Source organism: Balearica regulorum, chromosome 10 (genome assembly GCF_011004875.1).
Source record: "Balearica regulorum gibbericeps isolate bBalReg1 chromosome 10, bBalReg1.pri, whole genome shotgun sequence".
NCBI classification, from domain to species: Eukaryota; Metazoa; Chordata; class Aves; order Gruiformes; family Gruidae; genus Balearica; species Balearica regulorum.
In genome coordinates this window covers 17,951,042-17,971,115 of record NC_046193.1, presented here as the reverse complement: position 1 = coordinate 17,971,115, position 20,074 = coordinate 17,951,042, and the positions used below count along the sequence as shown (strand labels likewise).

The 20,074-nt window shown below is 37.3% G+C and overlaps 1 protein-coding gene across 2 annotated transcripts in view; it reads left to right on the top strand.

Annotated features, from left to right (window-relative positions):
* SUCLG2 (succinate-CoA ligase GDP-forming subunit beta) overlaps positions 1–20,074 on the top strand; it is a 130,688-nt gene that overhangs the window by 17,036 nt on the left and 93,578 nt on the right. For both annotated transcript variants that reach the window (XR_012837059.1, XM_075762395.1), the window contains exon 2: positions 7,272–7,413. Coding sequence is in view for 1 of the 2 variants with exons in the window: in XM_075762395.1 (XP_075618510.1) it covers positions 7,272–7,413 (142 nt within the window). In the remaining variant the exon portion in view is untranslated. The remainder of the gene's footprint in view (positions 1–7,271; positions 7,414–20,074) is intronic.

The window sequence follows — 20,074 nt, the reverse complement described above, 5'->3', positions numbered from 1 at the left end:
GTCTGGGAGTCAAGCTTAGAGTTTTTACCAGGGAGGCCAAAGGGTGAAAAAGCACTACATTGAGCTGATACCTCAGCATGTAGGTTCAGATAGGGAATCAGATGGATTACTTCATCAGTAGTCTAGTCTGATGAAGCTTGTGTTACTGATGCTGCTCTTGTTTTGTGGTTATATGGAATGTTTATTTCTGAGCAGAGTTTTTCTGAAGTTAACATGCAATTTGAAAATTTCTTGGCGAATGTGTTAATATAGTTTCTCCTGGTTTTATGTGTGTGTGTTCTTTTTTTCAAAAGCAAGGACTCAAAGGATACCTCCTGGGTCATCGGAAAGGTGTTGCACATCGGCGTAGTAAATGCTGCATATATAAGGACAAAAAGGTCTTTTTGTTGCAGTGTTTTCTAAATCGGGGGGGGGGGGGGGTATATTGAAGAAGATTTCTGCTATAAAATGTATGTGTAGTTCCACTCCTGTTTAACTATGTTGTTACCGTTTAGCCCATATTATTCAAATAATGCAAATTATTTTTTGTTGCCGTGTGACAGCTCAAGAATTGGCAAACTGACTAGTGGAAGAATAATGCAACTACTCTCCAAATACATTATTTGTGCAGAGCCCTTAGCATTTTATATTAAAAAACAAACAGGTGGTAAATAAGAGATTATTCAAGTTATGTGAACAATCAATATTTTTCTGTAACAGTAGTCAATAAACCACAGATACAGTTATGCAATACTTGGCCTTAAGATGGTCAAAAAGAGATGTTTGATTTCTTGATGCATATGCCACTTATTTTAATGCTGCTGTGCATATGTAATTGGATCAAATGTGGTATCTAGTTATATAAAGAAGTAACCTTGAACAGAAGGCTTGTTCAGAAGAAAATATGCAATTACTAGTAACAGTAGTTTTCTGAAGTCCTTGTCTCTGTAGATTTTTGGTCCATACTAGTGTGATTTTGACTGGTAACAAAAATATTGGAGGTTGGAGAAGGGAAGGGAGATTAGAGGTGAACCTCAACCAACCATACCAATTCTTTGTGCTTTTGAAAAATGCCAAATGATTCTAGCCAGCAGGAGAGAACCCAGTGTGAAACTTGTACTTGATTAAATAATTCTGCCTTCATCTCACTTCATGTTACTGTTCAGTTGAGGCCTTTCCTTCCACTCTAAGGAAACGTTATCAGTTGTAATAGAGTCCTATTTAAGTATATTAATCTCTTTGATAAGCACTTATGTTAGAAATTTAATCTTAAAAAATATCTTATTAAGAATAATTTAATCCCTCTTAAAAATTTATATTAATAATTATATAAAAACATGGATATGTGTAAAGTGATGTTTTTTGTAGTTTTATGAACTGATTTATTCTTAAAGCTTATTTGTGATTTAAAATAAAGAAAAAAAAAACCCTTTCAACTTATCTGACATATCTGAATCTCAAGAAAGAGCTACTCTCCATCTACAATGTGTATATTGATACACAACACATATAAAGAGCTCATGTGAAAGCTATTTTTTTTTCTTGTAGTAATATAAAGTCTGTTGGAAGTCTTTAGTAGAGCCATGAATTATATTTATTTTAGCCTTTTAATAAGAACTTACTTTCAAAAGATTAAATCCTTTAGTCTGAGTTTCTCTTTATTCCATTCTGTGAAAACATATTGTCTGGATTTTCATTTAGGCTCACTGGCGTGATTTTAAGTTTTCCTTTGCTATAGAAAGTGTAGCTAACATGCTAAGAAGTAAAATGCTACTAAAAATTACTTAGAAAGATGTATTTAAACCTACAACCCTTCTTTGGGCTGTTCAGAGCTTGACAGAAGAAGTTAATGTCCAATGTTAAGTTGTATTTACAGTAATGAGAATATGTAAGTTTAGTAAGGTGCTTTAAAACTTTTTTTTGTTGCCAGCAAAAATGTCTTCAGGACAACAAGAAAACGCCACCAACGGAAATTTTTCTTGTTCTTACCTGTCATCTTATGAAGATGAAACGTAAGATGTCACATAGGGAGTCAGGTTTTACTAAAGTCCACATACTATTTCCATTCTCTTCTTCACAGGCATGACAGAATGTACTCCTTGTACTCCAGTGCAACCTTGCATGAAGAAGCAGATGAAACACAGATTTATCTTAAACCGTTGGAACATACTGTGTTTCAACTGTAGACAAAGCTGCGTGGAAAGATCTGAGAGATGTACAGTGTTTTCCAGTATGGTTTTCTGACTAGTATGTGGGGAGAAGAGATAAAAGTATTCAAGAAGGAAATAAACTGGGAATAGAAGGTGGCGAGAATCAATAATGAACAGAAATTCTTAAAAGGTAGCCTCTGCTTTCCTGTGCTTTAGTTTCCCTTTTACTTGCTTCCCCCCTGCCCCCTTTCAGATTGAAATTGTTTTTCCTGATGGTAATTTACAACCTAATTCCTCAGTCTGTCTTTCATGAGGGACAGGACTGCATAGGTGAACCTAGCAGTGCTGTTTGCTGCTGCTGAGAGCAATTAAATTGTTGACAAGAGTAGAGGTGCAGAATGGGAAAATAAACAATAGGCACATGATGCTGGGGTTGTAGTCTGTGCCATGTTAGTGTCTTCCTAGTAAGTGTTTGGGGGAAGGAGTGGATTATGGCTGCCTATAGAAGACTAGGTATGGGAACTAGCTTTCTTTAAAAACTCTGTAGACTCTTGCCTAGGCTGTCTTAAGGCTGTACCTCTGTGCAATAGGACTGTTACGGTCAGTCTCAGGTATATATTTATCTGTAGGATGCGTGAAAATTTATGATGCCCAAGAAACTTATGCTATTTGAAGACCATTTCAAATTCTTGTGAATGCTTGGTATAAATGTATTTGACAGGGTTGGGAACTTCATCTGGCAAGGATTTTTCAAGATTCTTGTACTAATTGATTCTTTTATTGCTGTCTCTTTTAAATTGTTCAGACCTATATTTATTGCAACCGAAACATCTGAGTTGGGAATTAGTTCAGGGAATCACCTGTTTACTCTCATTTCTAACATCTCACGGTCACTTTGTTGGTGCCTTAAGCCTAAAATGCATATGTTTGCAACTGGTTTGAGTTTTCAAGACAGTCTTGAAAGAGTGATTGTCTTCCCAGATTCAAAGCTTTTGCTTTATTTCATCTCTTGGAACTACTTTATTTTGCCTGCGCAAGACATATGGTGTGTATACTGCAAGTGCTTTAAAGCAAGCTTTTCCATGTTCCTTGCTCTTCAGAGCTTCTAATACAGACTTTGTCACAGTTGGTTTCTTAAATATATTGTACTCCTGTATACAGTGGTAGGCTGTAGTAATTCATTTTGTTGAGTAGTTCATCCACAACCAGGAGTTTGTCTTTTGTGGAAAGTCTTGATTGAAAGTCTTCAGTTGGCACTCAGTAAGATGGTCTCTCTTAGAATCATATAATACTGGAGACAAAAAAAAAAAAAGTGTGTGCTTACTAACCTTAAGTTCGTAGGCTTTGCTTTTCTGTGCCAACAGTTCTTAGCCAGATCTTTGTTTCGTCACCCTTAGGACTGCTTTGACAGTTCTTTCAAATTATTTCCTGTGTTCCTCAGACCTGTCTGGTTCATAATTTATGAAGGAAATATTTTCATAATCTCCTAATTGTTTTATAAGAGAACAGACTTATGTCCATATGCTTATGTATGTATGCACTGTATGTATATGTATTATGATTTTTAACATCTCGGCAATGATTTGGACTATCCCCATGGAATGTTTTGAGTTATATTTTCAAGTTGTAAAACCGATAGATACCAAAAGCTTTTGTAACATGCCAAGAGGGTGATTTGGAACAGAGCTTATTGCAGGTTCCTGTTTGGAACTGTTAGGCTTGCTTTATTCATTAACTAGTCTGGAGCTGAGTTAACCCTGGAGTGAGGCACACCAGATGGGTGGCACTGGAGATGACCTTTCTTCATAAACCAGAGCTTCAGCTGCTTTTCTTGCTGTCATCTCTGTTCCGTATCCATCACGTGCTGTGAGTTATCTCTGGTGGCCTTTATTCAGTGGTGGCCCTTTGCAGTCCATATTATTTCAGAGTCCTCAGAAGATTTTATTACTTAAGCCTCGCTGATTTGAACTAACAGTGGAGATGTCAGTTGACACACTGTGCTGCATTGCAAATTCCTTGATGACTTCATTCCTACCTGAGCAGAAAATTTGAAAACAAGTTGTGTTGAAAGACTTTTGTCAATCGAGCAACAAAAATTTGCTCCAGAATAACATTGTTTCAATATTTTCCTTTTTGTTTATTTGATTTAGATCAGCTTAGTTACACATACATGTGAAACTCGTTTATTGTTCTAAATGATGAATGAAAGCTGGTTTGAAGACTTGTTCTTAAATTATAAACCCAGTGACCAAAATTTTATCAACTGTATTACTGAGCTGTGGAATGCTTTATATAAACCATTTAGTTGTAAATAAACACACTTAAAGAGAAAAACAAATTGTAAGTAAACATACTCCTCTGTAAGAGAAATCCTTAGTAAAACTTTTAACTCAGCTTTTTATTTAATATAGCAACATTAATATTTTTCATGTATTTATTTAATTCTATCGAAGATTAGCTTGACATTTGTCTCAAATATCTTTTTGGCTCCTAGTAAATACAAGATTACATAACATAAAAATAAAGAGCTGTATCTATAAGATTGATAAATATATAACAGAAGAGCAAAAATTGCTCTCAAACTTAGCGTAGACTTATCCTTTGTTTCAAATCAAATTCTAGCTAAGGACATTTAACCTTTCTTCTGGAAAGTACAAATACAGAATTTGAGTATAATTGATTGTTTAAATTGAGGTATTTTCCTTTCAAGTTTAAATTAGAACTAATGATTATTTTCTTTTTCTTTTTTTTTTTTTTTCATTTTTGCTCTAAGTGAATCCACTTTAACTGAAAGTATGAGCTCATTTCTCTGAACCCTGAAAGTCAGACTGGTAAATTCCTTGTTGGTGAAGAGAAATGGGGTAAGAAATGTCTTTGTCGATGTTCTCCTGTTGTATCTCTGGGCCTTGAGGGGGGAGCACACACATCAGATGCAACTTTTAACTGGAGCAGAATGGCTGAAAGCCAGTTAGTCAGATGGAGATGTGTGTTGTTTTTTCCTCCTTCTGCCTCTCCCTCCACAAATACAGTCCACTTCTGATCACTCTTTGGGATGTTCTTTCTTTCACTGCTGCTTATAGCTGAAAGCTGTGGGAATGTATTTTAGTCTTATGGTAGTGGTCCTGGTTGCCTGTGCAGATTCAGGTGATGCTTCTCTTCAGTCTGTGTCTGTATATGTGTGGATTATATGCGTGTATCAATAACAATGTATTCTGAAGTTCTCATTATAATAATAATAATCTTGTTATTATGAGGTTGCCTTTAGAGATGAAAAAGAGAAGGTTAATGATTGTCGGGGGTAAAACTGGTATTTTCTCCAGTCACGCTAAAAGTTCTCAGTAGCTTGATAGAAAACTACTTGTGGCATCAGTTTTTGGTTGAAATTCTCTGGCCTTTTTTTATGTGAAGCTAGAATCGACCTTCAGGGTCCATCTTGGCTCGTAGTGTTAGTCTCTTTGTAGAAATGATGATGAAGTAATAGCTGTTAGAGCCTAACAGAGAACTTATAATAGGAAAACAAATTAAATGTCAGCAATTATAAAAGTGACTTTAAATTTTGACCCTAGATTTGAAGGCATTGCATAAATGTAATGACATATTGTCTGTGGATAACATGGAGGAATACAAAACATACTGAGGTGCCTGTATGATGCCTAGAATTGGAGATAGCCATAGAGTATATTGACAATATGTTGTTTAATTCTTCCAAAATATGTTAACCAGGTTACAGTTAAAAGAATTTAAAATGTGTCATTTGAGCTATTTGTAACTGTTGAAGTTCTGTGTTCACTTTTACAGTATATAACCACATGGTTTCTGTAAAAGATGGGTTTTGTATTTTCTGTATGCATCAATCTTTTGTGCTATGTTTCAAAGCAAGTAGGAATAGACAGGTTTGCTTTTGATATAATGCAGCATTTAAAACATTAGTATTGTGAAAAGGGTATGTCTCATTGAAAGGTTTTTTGTTTTCACTATAAAGTTTCATTAGGATAATATTTTTTTATCATGCTGTTAGAGGTCAAAAGTATAGTAAATAATCCACTTTGTCTAACATATCTAAATATATAGTGCTAGCTTGTATACTGTGCTCCTTCATTCAGGAGAAACCAAGAATTGATTGTGGGCTGTCTGCCAGTAGAACAACAGTTCGTCTCTCCATGTGGGAAGAGCATCTTTTTTGCTGGCACAAAATGGGCTGATACCGTTGCCAGGAGTCAGCTCTACCTCTGCCGTTATACCATTGCCAGGAGTCAGGGGCAGCTCCTTGATTATTGCTTCTGTCTGTAACAATTTATCCTGTGTGGAGAACGTGTCCTTTCTTACAGGATCATTACTGAGTGATTTTGACTTTTATAGTGTCTCTACTCAATGTTTACTGCCAAGATAAGCAAATGTGATGTCTTTGTGTGTGTAAGGTTGCCATATCTTTGTATCCTATATATATGCACACACATGCATTTAAACTAGCATGTTGTGAATGGAAGGTAAATTCTTCTCCATTTGTTGCTGTCCTTGTGTGGCTGACATGGATGTGCTAGTGTCCTCAAGAAAATATATTTAGAAGTGCAACCAACTAAGCATAGATAAGACCACTGAAAATACGTATAGTAGTATATGGTTTCCTACAAGATGATGCTAATTCCATGTCAGTTGTTTTTCTTCTCAGATACGCTGCAATAAATGCATAGAATCAGTATAGAATAATTTTATAGGGAAGAACTATATAAACTTTTTAGTGTAAATAAGGATATTTAATATGAAACAATGAATTTGTTTTAAGCTAACAGTCTGTTAGTATTTTTATAGCACAGGATAACATAAAAATATAAATAGACTTTAGAGTTCAAGCCAAGTTTGCCAATCTGTGTTGATATTAAATGCAAGACACTTTGTCTAGCCAAGATCACCCAGTGAGCCTTGTGTAGCTTTAAAAAAAATATCTGTAGCTTTCAGAGTACTTTGGATGCACAAATGTTAAGAAAAGGCACTTAGGTAAATCAATACGTATTTTACCTTTTCTCTGAAACAGCGTTGTTTAACTGCTGGTTTGAGATAACCATAAGGCTGAAAAGATCAGCTGGCTGTCTCATGAACTGTTCTTAATAAGCATTATGTTATTTTCCCCTCTCATTTTTCCAGGCTGTTCAATTAACCCCTAGACGATGGCTGAACCTGCAGGAGTACCAAAGCAAAAAACTAATGGCAGACCATGGGGTTACAGTTCAGAGATTCTTTGTAGCTGATTCTGCAAATGATGCCCTGGAGGCTGCTCAGAGACTAAGTAAGTTGACTGATAATGGGAGGAATCTTCTTCACCAGATAGCAGTCTGGAAAATAAATTGCTTTCTAATAAGTTGTACACAGTCTTCAAATTGATGCTTATTGAAAAGGTTTGATATATGCTTAATTTCATATGTGAACAATAGTTTAGAACAATATTTCTTTAGAACTTTATTTCTAAAATGTTTTGTATGCAGCATGTAATATGAAGTCTTTAATTAGCATTATTTATGTAATTTTGAATAACTCAGAATTCAGAATAACTTCATGAATGGTTTCTGAGGAAAATTATTTTACATTGTATAGTTAATATAACTTAAGGAACTGAAGTAAATGAATTTGCATAAAAAGTTGTTTGCAAATAAAAATTTGCTCTATTAAAAAGCAAAGGAAGAAAAAGGTTGTGGACTGTCCTTTTAAAAATATATTCAGAACCCAGTTGGACACAGTCTGCTTTACCTGACCCTGCTTTGAGCAGGTGGGTTGTACTAGACGATCTCCAGAAGTCCTTGCAACCTCAACTATTCTATGATTCTAGGAAGATTATGTAAATTATGTAGGAGAGAATTATATAAATGTATGCTTGTTCATGTCTATGTTTGTCCATATGGAGAGAAAAAAGGTGAGTTGAGTTACCTACCATCACAAAAGGACTTGACAGTGGCTGAAGAGAAAACCTTGCTTCTGGAACTTCATTTTGGTTCTCTGACAACATCCTCATGTGTGGTGAACATAAGATGATAATGTGGGTCAGAAATGAATTCATGCAATACCTTTTCTCTCAAAAGGAAATGCGTTCAAGTACGTTTGTCACCCAATTCTAATTCTGAAAGAAGTTTTCTACTTTAATAGTAGTTTGCATAGTTTTCCTCTTTTCATTTAGCGTTTGTTAATGTATCATACATCAAAATGCCAGAGCACAGACATTATTGTAGTCTAATTGTGTAGTAACAGGAAGGATTTTTGCTTTATGTTTTACATAATGCACAAGCCACTTAGTTAAATGCACTTCAGTTCTGCACGCTGGGAATTAAATTAACACAACTTACTCATATCAAAGATCTCATCAGACCTCAAGTAGCCGAATAGAATTGTGGTGTGTTGACCTTGGCTGGACATCAGGTGCCCACCAAGCCACTCTATCACTCCCCTCCTCAGCTGGACAGAGAGGGGAGAAAAATAAAATGGAAAAAACCTCATGGGTCAAGGTAAAGGCAGTTTAATAAAGCAAAAGGCTGTGTGGAAGCAAAGGAAAAGCAAAAGATTTATTCTTTACTTCCCATCAGCAGGTGATGTCTGGCCGCTTCGCGGGAAGCAGGGCTTCAGTACGTGTAGCGGTTGCTCCGGAAGACAAACATCATAAATAACGAATGTCGTCCCCCCCCCCCTTCCTCCTCCTTTCTCTCAGCTTTTTATTGCTGAGCAGATGCCATATGGTATGGAATATCCCTTTGGTCAGTTTGGGTTAGCTGTCTTGGCTGTGTCTCCTCCCAAGATCTTGCCAGAACACTGGTGTGTTAGCACCTTGCTGGATACCAATAACAAAGCACAGCACTAGGAGGGCAGCTATGGGGAAAATTAACTCCATCTCGGCCAGACCCAGTACAAGGATTAGCTTAATGGCTTGCTAAATCTCTAGATATGTCAACCAGTATACTTGAAAATATATTTGAAACAAAAACATTAAATGCTACTGTTATGGTCATTTGGCAGTGCAAACTTACAAATGCTGACACAAGCAAAGCTCATAGAATTGGAGAGTTTCCTCATGTCTGGATGCTTGAGAAAAATCCAGAAATGCTAACTGAAGCTGTGGCAGGTTTTTCACAAATGTTACAGCACTTAAACTCTCCTCTTCATGACTGAAGTCATAAATGGATTGGTCTCTCCAATAACTATTACTATTCTTGATCCCTATAACCATTTGTAGAAGTAAATTACTCCATGAAAGGCAGTGAACCTCTTCTGTTTTATGATGCCAGATTTATTTTAAATAACCTCTGTAGCTTGCTTGCTTTGCAAATCACAGAAATATTGGTCTATAAAAAAAAATTGAAATTTAAATAATCAAAAGTAAAATATAAAAGCAAATTAATTACTTGCTAATCAAACTTTATCAGGTAAATTGTATGTATTTTAACTGGATTGGCTTGTTAACACTTCAAAATATCAGTCAGTGGTACCTTTCTTCATTTTATATAACTGAATTCAAGCATGCTGCATTACTGGGCATTAAAGAATTGTGGTTTGTAGTGTGGAAGCAATTTCATGTTGAAATGATTGACAGTCCATCGATCCACTAAATAATTGACAACATCCTCGTAATCATTCTGATAGTGGGCTGTCCTTGTACTTCTAACACGCACTTTGAAAACTAAGCGTCAAGAACACAAGTTTTGCTACCGTGGTCATTGTTGTTCCAAGATTTTGTCAGATTTATCTTCTTTATGATCCTTCAGACTAGTAGTATCTCTGTCACTCAGGTTTATCTGCACAATTTGATATGGGCTGCCATCTTCTGAATATGCAACTACACAAAGTAAAAAGTTATGGGCTAAACAAAAAACTTCAGACTACAGGAGGCAGAAAATATTCTGAAATAAAATAACCAATGGAGGCAGCTTTGGGATCTTCTTGACAGGCAGGTGTTCTGCAGTAAAAGATGGTGAAAGGAGAGGCCCATCACCCCTGCCAAGTCCTGCTCAAAAATCTAGTGGTTTAGACATGGTATGTCACATTGCAGCTGTCCTTAACTTTAGTTTCTGCAAACAAGAAAGGATCCTTGCCAACATATTTTTAAGATAAAAATAGAATAAAGTTATCAAAACTTAAAAAGTCAAAGGTTCAGTATTCTTCTTGTGAAAGGAGGTTCTTTCGTAGACCTGTCATCACAAATACAAGAGAAACAGTTATTTTCCTTTATAATTTTACAGCATTACATCACTCACATGGGTCTGTGTGGGTGACAAAGGGGTACAGATAAGGGGATAGACATTTCTGACATGGAAGACTTTACAAAGTGTGATATTCACAAATTGATTTCACAATTTCACCGAGTACTACAGGCTTGGCAGAGCTGTCTGTACTGCTGCAGTGCCCGTGGTCACCAATTTTGCTGTTGTTGGATTTCCTGTTGATGCAATGGAAAGAGATGGGATTAGATAATTTTTGCTGCCATCTTCACTTGTCAGGAAGGTGTTAATGCATGTGTTCTGGAAAGGGTTTGCCTTTATCCACTATCGGCAGTTTTGTTATAGTTCACTCATTTCCTCTGTTGCTCTCTCTATTTTTATTGTGTACACTGAATACATGGAATATTAATTTTCTCAGAAAGATTTTTCAAAACTTACTAACAGCACAAAAGGCAGTCTACAAGGAATTTTTAATGGAATTAAAGGATTTTTTTTTCTTCTAAGATAAGAATGGCAGATGTGAAGAAAATTAAAATGACATCACTAATATTGACTTCAAAAGAAGTTGTACACAATAAGGAATACAGAATTAGGCCCCAAGGAATTCATTGCCTTTCACATGCTAAGCAATTTTCAGGTGTAACTCTCGTAGAGAAGGTGATATTTAGAGAATACTGAGAAATGCAGACACAAACGGTTTTGTGTTTCATGTTAAAATTCCTAGGTTTTCAAGAGAGGAAAGAAAAAAACGTTGTGCTGTTTTGCTACAACAGTATGGTGTTACTTGATCTGCCATCTGAAGAAACACAACCTGTAAACAAGTTCTTACCTTTCTACTGCAGCTATTTAACAGAACAAAGTGAAATATTTGGGAGCTGATTTTTTTTGTCTGAAATGTAAGATCATCTGGCTGTTCCTACCTTAATTCACAAGTCTTCTGACCTGATTCTCACTTAATGCAGTGTTATATTAAGGGCTTATTTGTCCAGAGAAGGCATTTCCTTTCTTGCTATTTCTTTTCCTCATACTGTAGTATTGATATAAAGGGAAAAAAAAAGCTTATATGTGTGTACATATACCCAGACTATTAAGGTGTGCGCATTTTCATTGCTTGTACTGGGCAGATGCACTGTGCATCCTTCCAGGGTCCATCATTTTCTCTAGCCCTCCCCAGCAGAGGCCCTTAAGTCTGCTTCAACTCGTGCACTCATCTTTACGTTCTGCCTGATGGAGAAGTTAAGGGAACCATCATTTTAAACTAGTAGGTGGACAAAGCTGCGAAGGATTATAATTATGCTGGAGGGTGTTACTATGTACTGTCGATTGGCTCTTCAAATCAGGAGAGAACTTACAGAGGTGGTTGAAAATGCTGACAGTCCTAAATGGGTGCTGGAAGCTTGGCATGTGGTGGGTTTTGGTGGGTTTTTTTTTTTTTTATTTTTAACAAAAGGAATAGAGTGCTGCCCATTGCCACTTAGGGTGTTTCATTACATTCAGGAATCAGTCAGGTGCAGTGTTCACACTCTATCACAGAGAAATGCAATTGAATTGAGTGCAAAGCTTTTATTCACTCTTCTTTAAAAAAAATGTATAACAAAATATAGTCTCTACATATCCTATTTCTATTGCCTTATGCATGAGGGAACTCATAAAATTCAGCTTTGGACTGAAGGCATGCTTTTTATATCAGGCTGGAGAGGTAAACATGTATTTTATAAAGAACAGAAGAGGTTTATTGAAGCCTCTTTTCCATGAGATCATTTACCTGTCACCTATTATTCACCTTTTTTTAGAATATTGAAAGAGTTCGCAGTCATGTGATCACCAGTCTCCTTCCTATTTCAGCCTGCTGGGTTTTTTCCCTTGGCTATGTTTAATTTAGATGGAAGGCTGCATTTTTAGATGCTGCTTTAGATCCCTTATCTGAAAGTTCATCTCTCCAATACAAGTTGGAAAAACCACCTGAAAGCAATGTATGTTTAGAAGGCATCAAAAATCGATCTTTAGCTTGGTAATGTCCTTTTTGTATAGATTATGAAGAAATTGTTGGTGATAGTGCAGTCTGCATTTAATCTAAGCTTTGATGTTAGGAAAAATGGAAAAGATCCTTGAACCTGATGTTTCTAAGGATATTAGAAATGTGAATTTATGTTCTTTTTTTGTTATACCTAGAAGAGCTTTTCTACGAGTATTCTGTACAGACCAGCCCTCTGATGTTAAAGTTGTATTTAATTAACTTAATTTACTCCTCAGTCTTTGAGTTTGTTGGCCACTTAGGTGATCTTTTTTTACTGTGATCATTTGTTTTGTTTACATGGTTTAACTCTTCTCTCCATCAGGATAGTTAGGAGAGGAATTGCCTCCTTCAGCATTTCTGTGATTTCCGTATTTATTTCCATTGTATGCTACACTCTGTAGTAATAATTTTTCACCTGTGCATAATGAGTTATTTCTCAAAAAACCCTATGCACTTAGTGGTTATAACTAGTTATTTTTTAGAGCCGCTTGGATTATGCTTCTCTGCGTATGTTGAAAAATCATGCATTGCTGAAATAGTGTTCCATGGAGCTGTACGCAAAGAACTTGCTCGCTGTTAAGGAACAGCTCTCCCATAAGTCCTCTTATTTTCTCTGACAGCTTTTATTAAAGTTCTTTGTACTTAAATTATGGCTTTCTGAAACTATCCTTTCAGGCAAAATAATGCTATAAGTTATTGACTAATATTCTATTCTCAAATGGGTAAGTATTTAGAAAACAACCTTTTAAATTTAATAGAAAACTAGTGGTGGATGAGCTGCCTTTGGACCACATTCAGCATTATTGAGCGTGAGTGTATTTCTGTTCTGTTTAGCAGGGTTTCAGTTAATGGATTTTGCCTTGTCTGAGTGGTGAAATCTGAGACTAGAGAGAATCTGGATTTTCCTGCAACTCCTCAATAATAGGAAATACCTGTTAATACTCTGTTACTCCCAGTCTTCCTAGGCAGCTCTTAACTGCATCCATTTCAAAGCTCCACAAAATTTGCCATTGTCTGTGGTTTTAATCTCTTTCTATGTCTTCTCCAATTTCCTATTCTCTCTTAGAGCCCTTTCCTCATTGTATCCATTTTCTCTTTGTTTCTTCCTAATGCTATCTTCCACCTCATGAGTTCTGATTGAGAAAAGCCTCTTACTTTTTTCTGCTAACAGTCAGTTATATCTTACGCTCCTGTTGTGGGTTGACCCTGGCTGGAGGCCAGATGCCCACCAGAGCTGCTCTATCACTCCCCTCATTCACTAGACAGGGGAGAAAAAGTGTAACAAAAGGCTCGTGGGTCAAGATAAGGACAGGGAGAGATCACTCACTAATTATCGTCACGAGCAAAACAGACTGAACTTAGAGAGGGAATTCATCTAATTTATTACTAGGCAAAACAGAGTAGAGGAATGAGAAATAAAATCAAATCTTAAAACACCTCCCCCCACCCCTCCCATCTTCCCGGGCTCAACTTCACTCCCGGCTTCAACCTCCGCCCCCCCCAGCAGCACAGGGGGACGGGGAGTGGGGGTTACGGTCAGTTCCTCACGCGGTGTTTCTGCCGCTTCTTCATCCTCAGGGGGAGGACTCCTCTCATCGTTCCCCGGCTCCAGCGTGGGGTCCCTCTCACGGGAGACAGTCCTTCACGACCTTCTCCAACGTGAGTCTCCTCCACGGGGTGCAGACCTTCAGGAGCAAACTGCTCCAGCGTGGGTCCCCCACGGGGTCACAAGTCCTGTCAGCAAACCTGCTCTGGCGTGGGCTCCTCTCTCCACGGATCCACAGGTCCTGCCAGGAGCTTGCTCCAGCGCGGGCTTCCCACAGGGCCACAGCCTCCTTCAGGTGTCTCCACCTGCTCCAGCGTGGGGTCCTCCACAGGCTGCAGGTGGAATCTCTACACCCCCTCATCCTTCCTCCATGGGCTGCAGGGGGACAGCCTGCCTCACCATGGTCTTCACCACGGGCTGCAGGGGGATCTCTGCTCCGGCGCCTGGAGCACCTCCTGCCCCTCCTTCTTCACTGACTTTGGTGTCTGCAGAGTTTCTTCTCACTCCTCTCTCTGGCTGCAAAAGCTCTCTCTTAACTGGTTTTTCCCTTCTTAGACATGTTATCCCAGAGGCGCTGATTGGCTTGGCCTTGGCCAGCGGCAGGTCCGTCTTGGAGCCGGCTGGCATTGGCTCTATCAGACACAGGGGAAGCTTCTAGCAGCTTCTCACAGAAGCCACCCCTGTAGCCACCCCCCGCTACCAAAACCTTGCCACACAAACCCAGTACACCTACTTACAACAAATGTTTAGCAGTTGTGTACGGCTAAAAGCCACTGTATGTTTGTGTGCATACTTCCCCCCCCCCGCCCTGCCCCCGCTTGCTGGTTTGCTTAGACCACCATTTACTTTACATAATGGTCATAGAAATTAATGTTTCTGTCTATGATCAGAAAACAAATAATGACTGCTAACAATTCAAATAATAATTTTTCTATATTTGTCCACTTTGAAATGGTTTGATTTTTGGAAAAATTTTGCAAATTTGATTGTTGTGCCAGCAATTTCAAAAATCTCACTCATGTCTGAAAATGATGAAAATAATAAACTAGGGTAAAATTTATGAAGGCAATGCCTTGTATCTTACTGTTATTTAAAGCATTTTTTGTGGGAAGTTTAATAATATGTCAGTGATCCAATCTATTTACCTCATCTGCTGGATGAAAAAATCATTCATGGAAAATCAGAGGAGTGAGGAAAGGTGTTAAAGGGTTGTATTCACTGAAACCTGCTTTACTAAGGATTTTTTTAGAAAGTCATGGTGAATTTGCTGTGATATAGCTGTAGTGCAAGGCTGGAGAATAGTACCTATTCAATACTAGTTCTTTTTATGAACATTCTTCATTTGCTCTCAGATTGCTTTTAGGTACTTTAACTTAATCTGTCTTGGAAGCTAAACCACACAAAGGCACAAGTAAGGTAGCATTAAGTTTCCGTTTGAGGATTTCCTACACAATGGCTGTTCGCATTGCTGTGTAGCAGGACCTTTCTCTCCCTGGACCTGAGCCCTAAAATACTCCTGCTTTCTCCTCTTTGGGCACATGTTTTGTTTGGTTGGATTTGAATCTTGTAATTCCTGCTTGTTCTCCCTCCCTCTTGCTCCCCTCCTTCCTCTAGGTTTTCTGCTGAGAAACTTTATTTCACAGAGGCTGCTGAGAAGTGGCAAAATTTTAACCACAGCAGTATTTAAACAGTGCGTTATCCTTGGTAAACCCTGCCAGGGGTGTCTCGCTTAGCTTTGCTGTGTGCCTCATTCCCCCTCTTCAGCTTAGCAACTTTTTTTCCACAGAAGCCCTTGGCATCCATGTGAAAAATGGGCAGCTGTCTAACAGCACGCATGTTTGTTGATAATGGCCACATGTTTTGCAACCTGCATGCCAGAAAAACAGGCAGAAAAACTTCCAGCTTGCCTGTCTGTGATTTTGAGTTTTATTCTTTTGGAAACAAAATTAGTAAAAGATTTTGTCGAAGCTCACCACTGGGTATTGCACTGTTTCAAGTTGAGCTTTTCTATTTCAAGTTAAATAACAAGTTGTTGCTTTTTAAGTATTTTAGATAGGGAAATTCTTTGAAGGAACCTCCATCTCATGAGGAATGACAGAAATAGTTAATTTCAAATGCATTGTTATGAAAAACAAATCTGTTATGCTTTTCTTATCTCTTCCCTTTGTTAGAAAATTACATGCTGAGTGTGAGTCAGTAAATGCAAACTTGAGACTGCTAACAATAGTTGGGTATTTTATAACCATTCTTCGTCACCAAATGTCTTCATATTCAATAGATTTATAGTAATATGAGTAATGGCTAGGGGGCTAACAAATCAAAATCTCATTTCAGATGTTTGACACTAATGTTGTGCTGACTTATTGTTCTCTGTGTTGGATTTCTGATCAAATTACCAAAATAGCTACTTGGAAATAACAACACAAAGTAAAAAATACTCTCAAAATGGGGCACTGAATTTTATATTTAATGTGTGCCACAGAAAGCGGTCATTTACAAATTTCAGTTGTGTTAAATATATTGGTGAATTTTTGTTTATAAAAGAAGGAGATGACAGAAGCCATAGCTCTTGATTAACAGGTGGTAAAAAATGCAACATTTCACAAGGAAGGTACAAGATGACTTCTGGTATTTATTGCAGGCTTGTCACACCATATTTTATAGTTCTTCAAGGTAGTTTTGCAGCTGCAAAACAATAACTAGATGCGTAATTGAGAAGCAGCTGCATGAAATTTTCATTTTTTTATGCATAAAATCAGAACCATTAGACACGCTTTATGTATAAGGTATGAAACACTAAACAACATTGTTTTCTCTACAGTACTAGCAGCTGTGTAAAGGAGAGAAATCACACCTTCTACACTCTCTAGATGCCCATCTGCTTCTGAATATTTGGGGGCCGATTACTGAAACTAGATTTCTGGTTTTTGTTTTTCCTTGTTTGTTGCTCTAGCTTGCATTGGAGTGTATGCCATAAAGCATTTCTTTTGTCTTTAATTGGTAAAACCTTGTTGTAAAAATCCACCTGTGACACTAAATAGTCATTCTTTTTCTAATCACCTGTATTTGTAGCTGTTGTTTTTATCTGAATACCACAGTGGGAATTCCTTCGGGGAATGTCCTTTCCTGATGGAAGATAAATGAGTTGTGCTGTTTCTTCAGGATTCTGCCATCCCTGGCTGCATGCGTTTCAAGGCAGAACTGATCTGAAATTTTCATTTGATATGAACTACAGTACTATTGGAAGAAAAGCCAGCTGCTTTTAACAAACATTTAGTTGTCCCTTGTATTTTAATGAACTATATGAGACAAGGTGTAAAATAATGGCTATCGTCCAGAAGCTGTGTGTCACTTTCTTGAGTGAGAGAATTCTTCTCTCGTTCCCTGGGAAGACTGAAGTATTTATTTATTTAAAAGAAAACTGTGTGTTGATAGTTACCATAGCTTAGCACATTTTTTGTAACAAATACTGCAAATATTATGGGTTTAAGTTGTGAAGGAAAAGATCAGATTCTGTAGTTTTTCCTCCCTGGGCCTCAGTTGCATTGATGGTGTGCTCTTTGGGGTGGCTGTGATCAGAAGAATCACACTTTTCTTTATGTGGCATAAACCCTTATCAGGAGACACGTTTTAAGTATTAATTTTGAAGTAGTGTTTATTAGTTAGAAACTTGAAATGACATGACAAATTTTCTGAGATTCATGAGTCCGCACGATGTAGTGCTGCATCTTCTACATGATCAGTCTGTCAGTATGTAATCCCTTGTATAAGGGTGTCAAAAACCATAATTGACACTTATGTCTGTAAAATGTGGGGTGGGTAGTTTTATTTTAAACTTTTTAATGGGAGTACTAGTAGTAAAATCATATTGAATTGAATTAATAGAAAATCTCAGAGCAGAGTGATGACAGTCTAGAGTCAAGGATAGTTTAGAATTAGCCCCCTTTTTTAGGGTGTCTTAGGTCCTACTGGCAAAACTCTTTCATATGGTCAGTAGTTTGGTAGTAGTTTCTTTGCAGAAATAAAATCTTAGGTTGTATTTGAGACTACAGTTTCTTCTGCAAAGGGGGCAAATATGTCATTAGCTCTGGTTACCACCTCATTGCTCCTAGGTGTATGGGGAGACCTTTCATTTTGTAGTCAGGCCTCAGATCATTGGCATGTTAAAGAACAGGAGGAACTGGGCTACATTTAGAGAGAGTAAAACTGGGAAACTTTACAAACTGTGAAGTTTTGAGTCGTGATAAGTTAATTAAATTATGCTAATAAACCAGCTCGTACTTAGATGCTTTTCTTTAACTGAATTCTGAATTATTGCTCCATCTTTTACTGTTTCTTTTGTTGAGTGTTTAAGACCATAGTTCTGGTTATTGCCCTACTTTGATACTGTTGTAATTTCCCTGATCTCCACTAGCATCCCTCAGGTGACACAGAGTATTGCAGGAAGGTACTATTGTTAGATAACCGCTTTCTGTATATAATTCAATTGAAGAAGTTGCATTTTTTTAATCTGTCCATTGTTTCCGTTAAAGTTGTTATACCTTTTGTCTTTATGGAATAGGTGGTGGTTTAGGACAGACTGTGATGGATGTGTAAGGATATTAATGTGTACACTTGCTATACAAGCACATGGTTTTGAACTAAGCCAGAAATCTCTCAGAGCTGGCCTTTCAACTTGTACAAACCTCAGAGAACATACAGCCTCCATATCCTAATTCCCTTCCCCTCTTTTGCTCCCTCAGCCTCCTCCAGTGTCTGAAGTAATCTTAACTGGTATTTTGCAAAGGTTAGTATGACTTGTGAGAGCTTGTTTTATCTTTAAAGGTGAGAGCAATTTACAAGCTGATATTCTGAATACATCAGCAGTTGAGAAGTATGATCATAAGAGGCTGTGATTATTATTTTTCGTGGTAGATAATCTCTGCCTAAAATGATAGACCAGTTTTTGAAGCTAAGAATGTTCTGACATTTTGTTAATCTGCTACTTCATATTTGAGGAAGTGCTGTGCATTTAAAATATGTTTATCTACATTTCTTCAAATATTTGCAGTTTAAGAAAAGTAAAATACTTCAACACACTTATGAATATGAAATGCATCTTTGTAACCCTGCTGGATTCAATTGGGAGATATTATCTGACTTCCTGCATCACAGTATATTTTAAATGAGGCTTTAACCCTTGAGAATGTCTTCACAAAAAAACATTTAGTGAGAATCATGTTCAGGTTAGTTCCAGAAGTTAGCTATGCTCTTATTTTAAGTGATTTTTGTTTTGTTAAGAAAAATCTGAAGTTGACAGTGTTACTTACATGTGGTATACTCTACTCCGTCCTACAGTTAAAGTCAGCTATTGTTTCTTGCGTCACTGTGAAGGAGAACATTTTTCTTGCACCTCCCCTGGGCTTAGTTGGACTGCTTACCTGAGTAAGATAAATAGGGCCAAACTTCAGGCTATAAATCTTAAATATATTTATTGTTCTAAATGCTTAAGAACAGCCCCAGGATTTTTGCAGAAAGAGGAAAGGCAGGCAGCCATGAAAAGTTTACTGTATAAATAGTTAACAATATAAAGACACTGGGAAGATTCACCATTACTGCACTGTGCTTCCTTCTACTCCCTGCCAAGTCTTATCCCTCTGTTCCTCCAGTTACTCATCTGTGTATTTCAGTAGCAGATTTCCTAATCTTACTGTGTGTGAGTATTGTGCTCTGCTGAAGATTATTGTCATAATAATCCTGATACTCTGTCTGCATATCCAACACCCCCTCTTGTTCTTGATAAATCTTTTACACAGGTTTTTTGTTTTAGCTCGTTAAATGTTCAATGTGGTTGATATTCTTTTTCTTATTGGCCCTTCCACATCTTACCTTCAGTGTAATACAGCTTTTGTTTTGGATGTGTTGGGATAACAGTGGAACAAGGGTACTTGAGGCTGATTACTGCAAATTTAACTATCTTAGAAAAAAACCTCATCTTATAAAATTTTTCCCCCTATAAATGCAGGCCTGTGTCTCCTGCCACGAAATAATCTGCCATTTAAATATGGTGATTAACGCGTGCTATAAATAACTTGCTTATTTTTATCTTTTGAGTGACATTCCTATTTGAAGTGCATATGCAGATAGTATTTACTTAGTTATTGCTCTGATCCATAAGAAGCTAAGTTAGATGCTTAAAGATGCTTTC